The following is an 11,159-nucleotide window of genomic DNA, read 5'->3' on the forward strand; positions in this document are numbered from 1 at the left end:
CCTCACAACATAACCTTTTTATATGGAGCAGACCAATAAAGGCATCTTGGGTCACAATTAGGTCAGTGTTTAACATTTGATCACATTAGAAATGTAATATTTCTGCTTTCAGGTTGAAACCCACCTACAACTTGAAAACACCTCTTTGGTGGTAGGTAGAGAGGGGTACATCCTCGCCCTTTGTCCTCAAGAGTAAAGAAACAGTCTGAAGTGAAAAAAAAAAAAAAAAAAAAAAAAAATGAAGGAAGACAAGAGGGAGATGGAGGTGAAATTTTTTTTTTTTTTTTTTTTTTTTTTAAAAACTAAGTATGAAAGAGGTACAGAATAGAAGGGCGTAGAAGAGGAGGGGGAAAATGAGAGAAGAGAAGGTAGGAGGGAGTCAATGAGGAAGAGAATTGTACACAAAGGAGAGAGTTAAAAGAGTGGAGAGGATGATAGTTTGGGTAGGAGAGTGTGGAAAGTATTACTGGAGCAGGAAAATATACTGGTTTTTAAATACTGAACATCTTAAAACAAATAAAGGGTTCCAAGAGCCTTCTTACTTCCTGTTCTCCCCTTTCTGTGCTAAGCTTTTCTGACAAGCATGTTTACAAGTCAGTCAAAATATACACAAATTCAGATTTTATCTTGGCATAAATCCACAAAGGGGTTCAATAAAAATTAATTGAAATGCAAAAGCACAGCTTCAACTCCTACAAGAAATTAGATCCAAGTTAGCTGTGAACTTAAAGTGTCAGTGTTCTGCCTACCTTACCTTTAAATGCTGAAATCAGTGTGTCTTAGTGCTGAACACTTGAAAGCTGTGATGTATAGACTGGAAATTATTCACTTGATTGCCCTTTAATAGAGCTGTTTTAGCACAAAACTTGTTTGTTCCTGCTATGTTTGAAAGCAACACATGAGGGCGGTGTTGAGCCACAGCAGAAATGTTCATCTGTAATCAAACTTGATATGAAGTCCTGGGGACCACATACAAACAGGCCTCAGAGTCAGGCAGCAGCATCAAAATGTATACACTGCTTGTTTTGCTTTTGTTTTCAGTTCACTTTCCATAATGCATCCCTCCCCCCAGTTTATTCTTATTAGATTGTACCAAGTTCACCAAACCCATTTCCTCAACTTAGGTGACCTTTCAACCTTTAACTGGAACTCGATAATTCACTTGAGCTATAACGTAAGTGAATTGGTGCCAACAAAACCGCATCATTTCAGTGCTCTTCAATGTCATTTAAAAAAAAAAAACAAAAAAAAAACCAGGGGAAAAAACCAAAGCATTAAAACCAATGTTTAAGTCACCAGTCTATAAAGTTTGACAGATGATGGAAAATAACTGCTTGTCTTTTGTCTTAAGTTGTTTATTCAGGTTACTGGATTTTAGCATAAAGTTGGTCAATCTGAAACTGGAAGAGGTTTTTGAGCTCAGCCCGCTTTGCTTTAAGGGTGGGGGTTAACAGGCCGTTCTCAATGGTGAATTGCTCAGGATGGAGGTGCACATCTTTAACCTGCATGAGTTAGTAAAATGGAAAATGTTAGCCATGATAGAAAGCAAATTAATGTTACATTTCTCAAGTTATGGCATATATTGTAAACTAAAGATTAACAGGCTAATAATTATTAAGAAAATTGACATTTTGGGGCACATGACAAGAATTAGCTGATTTTGCACATTTTAACCATTAGAGGGTGATAAAAGCCAGGTTACTGAGAAGTGCAGAAAACCTCCAAAAAGGTGTTGATAATGTGGATAACAGCCAACTTCCCAAGACATTACACAGCAGTTTCATTTTTGCAATAAAGGATGAGTCATCACCTGCTCAAAGGACTTGAGTCCTGCTTCTTTTCCTAGTTTGGTCAGGTCTGAAATAATTGCCCTCTTAACTTCCTGCAGACAAAGACAAATAATTTTTTTTTTTTCAGCAAGTCATTTCAAGTTTATACGATTGTGTTACAAAACTTGCAAGAGAAAAACATTACAGGGATCTTGCAGAGTTCTTCAATGGAACCATGAAAGCCAAGATTTTTAGCAAAACCTGGCAGGACTTCAGGATCAGGGACCACAACGGCAACCAGGCAAGACTAGAGACAAAGAAGACAGTGTAGTCTAGGTGAATTTTATCCACTGTGTATACATAGCAAAGGTGCCCAAAGATTTACCTGTAGACTGTCTCCATGCACAAACACTTGTGCCACTGGTGCACTGCGTACATACACATTCTCAATCTTCTCTGGTGCGATGTACTCTCCTTGAGCCAGCTTGAAGATGTTCTTCTTCCGGTCAATAATCTTGAGAACTCCATTCTGCCACAAACAAAAACCAGGCCAGATCAGAGAATGGGAGCGTGATTTGAACAGTTGTGTGTCCCTACATCTCATTAAAATAATGGTCCACATCTGGGAAAGCATTGTTCCTGAGCTTCAAGTAAACATTTTTAAATGGAAGTCATGTTGGTTTCTTGGTAAGAGTTCCTTGAAAACCAATAACACTCCAAAAGCTACAGCCTGCAGGAAAAGCAAAAACCCCATTCTGTTCACCAGTACTTCTAAAGTGATGGAGCTTGTATGTTGTTATATTTAATTTTACCAAAAAACAATTTCCCCCTCCCCATATTAAAACAGATCCAACTTTCCCCTTGAATCCCCAGTACTTTCAAGAGCCAGTCATCTCTTGCTGAAGATTTACATTTAGTTGACAGATAAATGAGTTGCTGATGTCTTCACTAAACTTAACATGCAAGAGAACAAGCACCTCAAGGTCAGTCTGATCCTTTTAAATGGCAGAACCTCAAGAAAGCCCCTACATTCTTGTCAGGCAGTGTAACTATCATGTCTTCCAGGGCAAGCAGTGAAAAGAAAAAAACAAATTTAGTAGCTCACTTATAAGAGCCTTTGAGCTCTTAAACTCTGATTCCACCTCATTTTCTACTAAACTTTACTTTGTGTTCTATATGATGGGTACATGGAAGGAAAGCATGTGGTCGTACTTTTAGTCAGACTTAAAAATGGCTGGACTATTTACCGGAAGCCATTTCCCAACGTCTCCAGTATGGAGCCAACCCTCTTCATCCAAGGCCTCTGCAGTCCTCTCTGGATCTTTTAAGTACCCCTTGAACACATTGTTGCCCTTGATACAGACCTGGGAAGAAGAAGAAGAAAAAAGTAATGAAATTACAGGATGAGTAGAACATTCTTTTTTTTTTTATTTAACCCATCCATGCATTTATCCACTTTTCCCTTTAAAAAAAAACAAACAACCAGTCAAACTAGAAGTAAACTATTGCCCACCCACCTGTTTTAATTCATGGCGAAAACAGATGCAGAACTATACGGTTAACTATAGGCTACAACTTAGTCTATTTACTTTTGAGACAAGTGATGATGTTTAAAAACTTACTCTTATTTACTCTTTAAGAACATGCTTGGATAAATTACTGAACTTACCTCAGTACTTCAGATTAAACTGCTCTTGCTGCAGGTTTAAATATCCCAAAGCCTCACTGTCTGAATTGCAAAAAGCCTACCTCTCCTTCACCATTTGAAGCAAAGTAGTTCATATCTTCAACATCCACCAACTTCACAAAATTGCAAGGCAACGGCACCCCAACATGACCTATAGGAGCAACAAAAAACAAAACCAAATGTTTAAGATGAAAATAACATTAAACACAAAATGTCAGTGAGAAGTGGGAAGTGATGATAAACTCAGCATGCTTCTGTGCCATGTACCTGCAGTGGCATCACATGGCATGGTGATCGTGCAGCTGGCTGTGCACTCGGTCTGACCATACCCCTCAAAGATCTAAGGGGACCAATAAAACAAGTGAACATTGTAATCACAATCTTAAATCTGTAAGATACCATTGTGGAACCTCCTGTTCTTGGACCCAATTCACTTTTAATGTTGTTATTTTAACAAGATGTGCATGTTTACAGGAAAACAACATGTACCAAAGCCCTTGAAAGTCTACCACCATCTTATAGTACATTTCAATATCAAGAGACTACCTGAGTCATAGAAATCTGAATACAAACTACACACACACACAGGATTAAAGTGTTTATTACCTGGCAACCCAGAGCAGCTCTGAGAAATTTGAGAACAGAGGGAGATATGGGTGCTGCGCCAGTCACCATGACCCTCACACGCCCCCCTAGAGACTCCTAAAAGAAAGGTTGAGCACATATACTTTTAGTGAATGCATTGCAGCTTTTGAATATTTAAGGGGAAGGTTACATTAACTAGAAGATCAGGGGGTCCTCCCCGTGAATGCAAAGTCCCAAAACGTCTCCATTTCCTCATGAACCGTGTACCCTTTTTGCACAGTCAATTACCCACTGACAATTCAACATGCAGTCAGTGACTTGACCTTGCTAGTGCTGGGTTGGATCCCCTTCTGCTTAATTCTTTTTGCCATACAGTCTAGTCAAGATTATGGTCAATATTGGCATAACTGTCACAGGCTTGCTGCAGATTCAGTCGCACATCCATGATATCCTCTTCCACATCCCAAAGGTGTATGGATTGGGATCTAATGACTGGAGGATATTTGACATCAGTGAATCCACAGTCATGTTCAGTTTGAGATGATTTGTGCTTTATGACATTGTGTGTTATTCTGCTGGAAAATGTGTACAATGGGGTGGCTGTAGCTCAGGTAGCAGAGCAGGTCAGCCACTAATCTGTGGGCAGGGCAGCTGTGGCTACAAGGTAGCTTGCCATCACCAGTGTGTGTGTGTGTCTGAATGTACTGTAAAGCGCTTTGGGGTCATTTACATCCCAAAGATGGCAGTGTGTGGGGAGGGGGGGAAAAAAAAAGCCCCCAGCATTTCTGCAGTTTCTGAAATACTAAGCAGTCTTGTCTGACACTAAGAATTATGCCACGTTCATAGAATTTTTAAAAACACCTTCCTTCCCTTTAAAGATCATCAGTTTGAACTCTGAACAAATGCATGGCTGCTGCCATGTGACTGGCTCACCAGATGTTTGACTTAAATTAAGTGCAGCTGTTCAGCTGTACTTAATTAAGTGGCCATGAGTGCACACAATTTACTCTGCTGCTTGTGTTTTTATTAGGTGTGTGTCCCTTGAGAACTACAGCTATTCAAACAGAAGCAGTACCTGGACTTTGTTGAAGATGAGCTTGTCCCATACGCTGTTCTTCCTGATGATGCCATCCTTCACCTCTGCATATTTCCTCTCCACTGCAAAGTTCAATAACCATTTCTTGAAAGGTGTAGTGGCTCCGCTCTGAACCTAAGAGTCAAAGAAAATTTGTGCACTTGATATCAATGAAACTGGAGTTGTGTTGTGTTAATTCTTTGTAGTATATTTAAAAGGAATGTGAGCTGTTTAGCTTACACACACATACACCCACCTTGTCATAGATACGGTTGAGAAGTCGAGGCACAACTGGAAAGAGGGTGGGCTGCAGTGTCTTCATGTCATCTGGCAGCAGTCTGATGTCACCCTGGAAGAATCCCACCTTAGCTCCAGCACCAAACATCACCGTCTGCAAAATACAAAATAAAGTTAGCACACCTAAAGAGAACTTTGAAGGATGATCAAGTATGGACCTTACCTGCACGACTCTCTCAAACATGTGTGCCAATGGCAGGAATGAAATTGTGACATCCTGGGTGTTTGGAATCATCGATACCTGCATTTACACAGAAGCTCTGTTAGCACAAATTTTCGCTCATTACACAAGTTTTTTTTTCACCCCAACATTTAGAATGGGGGAAAAAAAAAAAAAAAAAAAAAAAAACACAAAAAACAAAAAACCACTCCACTTTTCATGTACCTCAATGGTTTTGAGTACACCTGCAGCATCGGCGACCACGTTCTCATGGGTCAGCATTGCTCCCTTGGGATTTCCTGACAAATGAGTACAATGATTTACCCTTAAAAGCCTAAACATCAAACGTAGTGCTATCCACTTCTCCCAAAATGTTTTCACACCGTTTCCTTCACAACTGCTTTGAATAATAGGCCAGGACGAACATGTTTTCCTTACATGCTTCCATCATGATACCAAGACACATTTCCTAAAGACAGTTTGACAAAACATTTCTAAGGATTTGATTCATTTTAATGGGCAATTCATTAGGTGCAGGTCCCCCCGAAGGGGAGAAAAAAAAAAAAAAAAAAAAAAAAAAAAAAAAAACAACAACCCCCCCCCAGCAAACTGCATTTCGTTGCCATGTACCTGTGCATGTGCAATGACAATAAAGTTGAATTCTATTCCAAATAATTATGTGTCAAATATACAGGTTGGCTGCAGGCTAAGGAGATATGTACATTTAAAAAACATTTGTTGCAAATTGTTGATCAGTCAGGATAATAAACACCTCATTTCTTCCTGGTAAAGACATAATATTCATAAAAAGGGGTTAAAAGGTTCCATCAAAGCTGTCAACATATTTTGCTTCAAACCACAAGTGTTAACTTCGTGTTTGTACTCACGGGGAAGTCCAGTGAGTCACCAAAATTAGTGCAAAATAATTTTATAGCAATCCTTCCAAAGGGTTCCCACCCTCACTGAGACCAAGTTTGCCATCCTTTCCATATTGTGGTTAATTATCACCTTCATCATTGCCACTTTGTCTTGTTATATTAAATTTGGATTTAACTTTCATCAAGTTCAAGTTTCCTAAATGATTTAATTCCTGCAGGAAATGACTTTGATATTCTTAAGTAAAACCATTACCTGTTGTGCCGCTGGTGAAACAAACAATGCTGAGGTCCTCTGGCTTTGGTGGCTGTTGGAACATGAAATCAGTTCATCAGAACAGTGTGCAGTGTTTTTAAGACTCAAATGAATTTCATTACATGGCTGTATCAGAAACTTACGATTGGCTTTTGAGGATTACTTTTCCCCAGTGCCTGGAGAATAAAAACAAAGCATGTTTTCAATAATGCTGAATGTCTTCTAGCAGTTTTAGTACAGATCTTAAATGTTAGTTCCCAAGCGAGGAGAAAACAAAAGCAATGACTCATCTGTAACCACTATTTGTGCTCAGCGTGCATTACCTCCATTTCCTCCAAGGATGCAATGTTCACACCACACTTTGCTCCTCGCTCGACCAACTCGGAGTTGAAAGAGTCCATAATGATGATGGTTTTGAGGACTGGAGTCTGGCCTTTCTCCCGATTCTGCAGGAGTGTTTCTGCTTTCTTTTGATTGTCACAAAGCACTGTGGAAAGCTCAGCTGAAACAGAGCAAAACATCAGCTGGACTCTTATTAAATTAGAAGGCTATTGTTCAAATTGAAACCAGTACAATTTGAGACAAATGCCTCAATCTAATGCCACTTATAAATTTTCCAGAGCTAAATCAGAAAATCAAAAGCAAAATATGTTTGAAGGAGCACATTGGAAAAGAAAAGATTAATGGAAAGTCACAGATCCCTGTAGGGATCAGGGAGATACCGGACTTCCACCCAGCTCTAATTAGCAGAATTGGATTCAAAGAGAAACTCAATTACCTCGGTCGATAATAAACACAAGAGCCTCCGGACCCAGCGTGTCGTACAGGGGAACAACTACCATTGAATAGGTGTAACATGCCAGTTCACCAATAACCCACTGCAAGTGACCAATGAAACAGTAAGACATTTGCAGCATGTTGATCACATTGAAAAGACAATAAATAAATAAATCTAAACTTCACTGACCTCAGGTCTGTTCTGGGCAAAGATACCAACAAAGGTGTTAGAGTTTGGCTTCAAACCCCTATGAATAAGCCCAGATCCCAGGTGCTCTGCTCTGTCAGTCACCTTTTGGAGAGAGAGAGGGGGGGGGGGGGGGGGGGGGGGGGGGGGTGAGTATGAACTGAAATTCACAGCTGGTGTTAATGTTTTCCCCCAGATGCTGATCCTTTTACCTGTCGGTACTTCAGCCACTGGTATGGTCTTCCTGGTTTTCTGTAGCCTAAACATGGTCCATTACCTGGAACAACAAGAGATTTAACGTGAGCTTCACAACACTGTCAAGGTGCTTAAAGGAATGCAATCAATATGAGAGTTAACTAGTTTATGCATATACTCAAGTTTTTCCATTTCTCAGCTGGGAGAAGCAGCATCTAGTTTCTGAGTTTTCCCTTTAGAAGCATTTTCCTGCCTGGAAAAACTGTCTTGTTAAACAGAGCATAAATGCTTTATGCTACATATTTTATGCCGTGTTCAGCACAAGAGTTATCCCACTTATGAGCCCGACTAGTAATTTGGTTTATTGTGATTTCTTCTTTAGCAAGGCCTCGCTCTACGTCACTCTTGCGCAATTAAGACGCCTGTCAGCGTTGAGAAGAGGGCGTGGCCAAAAGCATAGGGCTGCCGACCCCTTTTATTCCAGTGAACTTCACATGAACGCTTAAATTTACATGCACCTTTTACATACCTTTTTGTTTTTAGGTACCAATTTTTGACTTTTATTTTATTTATTTATTTATAGTTGTACACATTTTAAACAGTTATGCCTATTAATGTTTATAAAGGGTATCGGTGTTTGAAATTAACATGTTTGGATTTATACAGTTGAAGTATGAACAGCAAAGCCTATACAACTGTTTGTTACATTTATTCCTTATAAATGGCACATTTTCACCATCCACACACATCACTACATCACACATACTCTGCATATTCATTACTACCAGAAGAGTGTTTAGCTTAAACCTGCAGCATACATATGGAAGTTAAGTCAGATCGAGGTTTGATCTTTTTTATTTTTTTAAAGAACTTTGAGTTCTTTTTGGATTTGGACTAAGACCACACCCACAAAAGGGTCACACCCAAGTGGAATTACTGTTCCTATCTGAAGAAATTGTACGGAGGAGTTAAATTCAGAATAAACTAACCACCAAGTATAAGGGACAGGTAGATGCCAACTTTAAGACTGGAGAACTTTCTTAGGTCTTCGGTTAATTAAATCATTTTGTATGTTATCAGGTTTTAATCCATATCCAAAATAAGATAACCAGAACCGTGGATAACATGAACTGATAACATTGTAACCTTTGCCATTTCTACCACCCAGCTTTATCAAGGCAGACTGAAAACATGCTCATTAAACCTCAAAAGAAAGCTAGGCAACATTGGGATTTGTTTTGTAAAAGATGCATATAACAAATTCAGTGATATTACCTGAAACCTTCAGACCCCTCTGAAAAACCTCATAGAGTGTCTTTGCATCTTTGCAGTAATATGATATCAGGTTGTTGTTATCCTCCAACAAAGCAGACTTTCTTGCACCATCCTAAGGATTTCAAACAGAGACACTGTGACATTCTGTAGCAGATTATGCACCAATTTAACAGTCATATTTGACAAGATCTGACAGTTTTCTGACTTTTACCTTGATACCCATAGTTTGGCAGCTGAGGTCAGTGGGGGACCGGATGGGACTTGGTCGAGTGTTCAGGTAAAATAGGGTGGCAGCGGCCAAAGCGAACAAGGAGACAATTATAGGGGTTGGGAGTGGGGAGAACAGGAAGTGGAAGATGAAGTCCATGGTGGAGAGTCTGCAGGGATACAGAACAATGTTGTGGATTTATAAAGATTTAGACCTCCAGGTCTTTACTATTTGATCAAATGTAAGTCAAGTTTCTTTAAAAGCTAAGCTAAACTATACATCATTGTGATGCATCTGGGCTCCTTCACACTGCTCTCGATATTGTGCCCATAAATCAAGTTCAAAGTCAACATGAATTGTGCAAGTTATTCTAGTCACTCAAGTTAGAGCCCAACCCATAAAAAGGTCAAGAGAGAATTACAGCCCGTACAGTGTAAAGACAGTAAGTGCTGCAGAATATTTATAAACACCTGAAATGAGAAGAACATAAATCCATGCTTTAATGGCCATTTTACTTTAAGCATAGGAAGGTTTCTTGACCGTTGTGACAAACTGCTGAACTGCACTTAGGTAAAGATGTTAATTAAGACAACTGAACAGTCAAGCAGGTGCATTTAAAAATATTTTACCTTTTGTGCAACAAATCTATTGACACATTTATAATGAGATTTTTAAGAACAGGTCCTAAAATTAATGATAGTTTAGAAATTAACCAACACAATTAGAAATAGCGACAGGTTCTCCTACCTGCTGCTGGTCCTTAGAGGTGCGTGGCATGTGCTCACAGCAGATCTTCTTCCTCTGCTCTGAAGGGCAACACAGAATAAGAACCCATAAAAATGAATGAGCATGAGACTTCAAAACCTTTGAACCTTGACCACCATCACCTCCGCTGATAAAAAAAAGAACATGATCACAGAGATCAAAACCTGTCTTGTATTAAAGTGTACATTGTGCAATTTATTAAACTACCTTTCAACCATCAGCTCTTACAACCACAAAATTTCTTTGATTTCTGTCCAAATCAATAAAACTTGTGTGTACACTGGGAAATCCAAGAGGTTGCACTTGGTGAAAAGGGCACTATTCTTATCTCCCGTTTATCAAGCTCAATTTTGATTCTTTCATGTGTTTAAATCCCATAAGTTAACCATGGATATTGTCAGACAGTGCAAGGTGTATTGCATTGTGTTGAAATCACTGGAAAGAGATTAGATAAAAGGAAACGCCACCTCACATTTGCTCATCTTATCATCAGGTTACAGTCAGTAATGGTGAAATGAAACATCAAACAGCAATACTGAAGGATACCAATGAATTCACTGAATTATCTGTGCGTTTTCTCACTTGTGAAACTTTTATCTGTGTGTACAGAACACATGTCTGACAAACAATCACCACACCTAGCTTTGTCAATTCACTTAAAGCAAGGAACACAGTGCTGATCTTCTAACAGGTTTTCTTGTGCGAATGAGTTAATTTTGTCAGGCAGTGAGATGAAGGGAATAGGTTCATTAAAAGTTACCTGGTGGGATTAGCGGCAGTAGTTGGGGACCAGGCTGAGCCGACTCATCCCCTGGAGAAAAAACAGCTGAAGCAAGCAACACCACTAATGTACAGCCTGCCCACCTGCAGTCATTAGCACCTTAAACTGCACACAGGTGTGAGAACTCCTCTGCACAGAGCAAGGCTCGACCTGCCTTATCTGGCTCTTGCAGCCCTGCATAAGCAGACAACACACCCGGGAGAGTTACAACAGTTTTCACTTTTCATTTCTCCCCTAAAAAATCTTTATGAATTTAGCCCACATTCT

General features: G+C 39.5%; 1 protein-coding gene and 1 long non-coding RNA gene across 3 annotated transcripts in view; one reads left to right on the plus strand and one right to left on the minus strand.

Moving 5' to 3' along the window:
• LOC113028107 (uncharacterized) overlaps positions 1-11,159 on the plus strand; it is a 460,838-nt gene that overhangs the window by 271,378 nt on the left and 178,301 nt on the right. The gene's annotated exons all lie outside the window — the stretch shown is intronic.
• On the minus strand, positions 1,340-10,983 carry acsl5 (acyl-CoA synthetase long chain family member 5). 2 transcript variants are annotated; one of them, XM_026178148.2, is made up of 22 exons: positions 10,872-10,983; positions 10,094-10,152; positions 9,350-9,515; positions 9,139-9,250; positions 7,881-7,945; positions 7,672-7,773; positions 7,483-7,582; positions 7,028-7,206; positions 6,848-6,880; positions 6,705-6,756; positions 5,799-5,872; positions 5,577-5,654; positions 5,373-5,507; positions 5,117-5,251; positions 4,063-4,158; positions 3,724-3,796; positions 3,519-3,607; positions 3,017-3,133; positions 2,155-2,298; positions 1,975-2,076; positions 1,811-1,882; positions 1,340-1,502 (listed from the first exon to the last, which is right to left on the minus strand). In XM_026178148.2, exons 3-22 carry the CDS (start codon positions 9,503-9,505, stop codon positions 1,365-1,367), a joined length of 2,052 nt encoding a protein of 683 aa, XP_026033933.1. In that variant the 5' UTR covers positions 9,506-9,515; positions 10,094-10,152; positions 10,872-10,983; the 3' UTR covers positions 1,340-1,364. The 2 variants fall into 2 exon arrangements, with proteins under 2 accessions (XP_026033933.1, XP_080161498.1); XM_080305372.1 differs by lacking the exon at positions 10,872-10,983 and having other exon boundaries at positions 10,094-10,212.

Source organism: Astatotilapia calliptera, chromosome 8 (assembly GCF_964374335.1).
Source record: "Astatotilapia calliptera chromosome 8, fAstCal68.1, whole genome shotgun sequence".
NCBI lineage: Eukaryota > Metazoa > Chordata > Actinopteri > Cichliformes > Cichlidae > Astatotilapia > Astatotilapia calliptera.

What these genes read in the sequence shown, in the direction of transcription:
- acsl5 (XM_080305372.1), bottom strand. Translation starts at nt 10,197, where the DNA reads ATGCTCATTCATTTTTATGGGTTCTTATTCTGTGTTGCCCTTCAGAGC. An exon ending in AGTGGCTGAAGTACCGACAG is followed by an intron (nt 7,774 to 7,880) that starts GTAAAAGGATCA and finishes TCTCTCCAAAAG; the next exon opens with GTGACTGACAGAGCAGAGCA. An exon ending in TGTTTGAGAGAGTCGTGCAG is followed by an intron (nt 5,508 to 5,576) that starts GTAAGGTCCATA and finishes TGTATTTTGCAG; the next exon opens with ACGGTGATGTTTGGTGCTGG.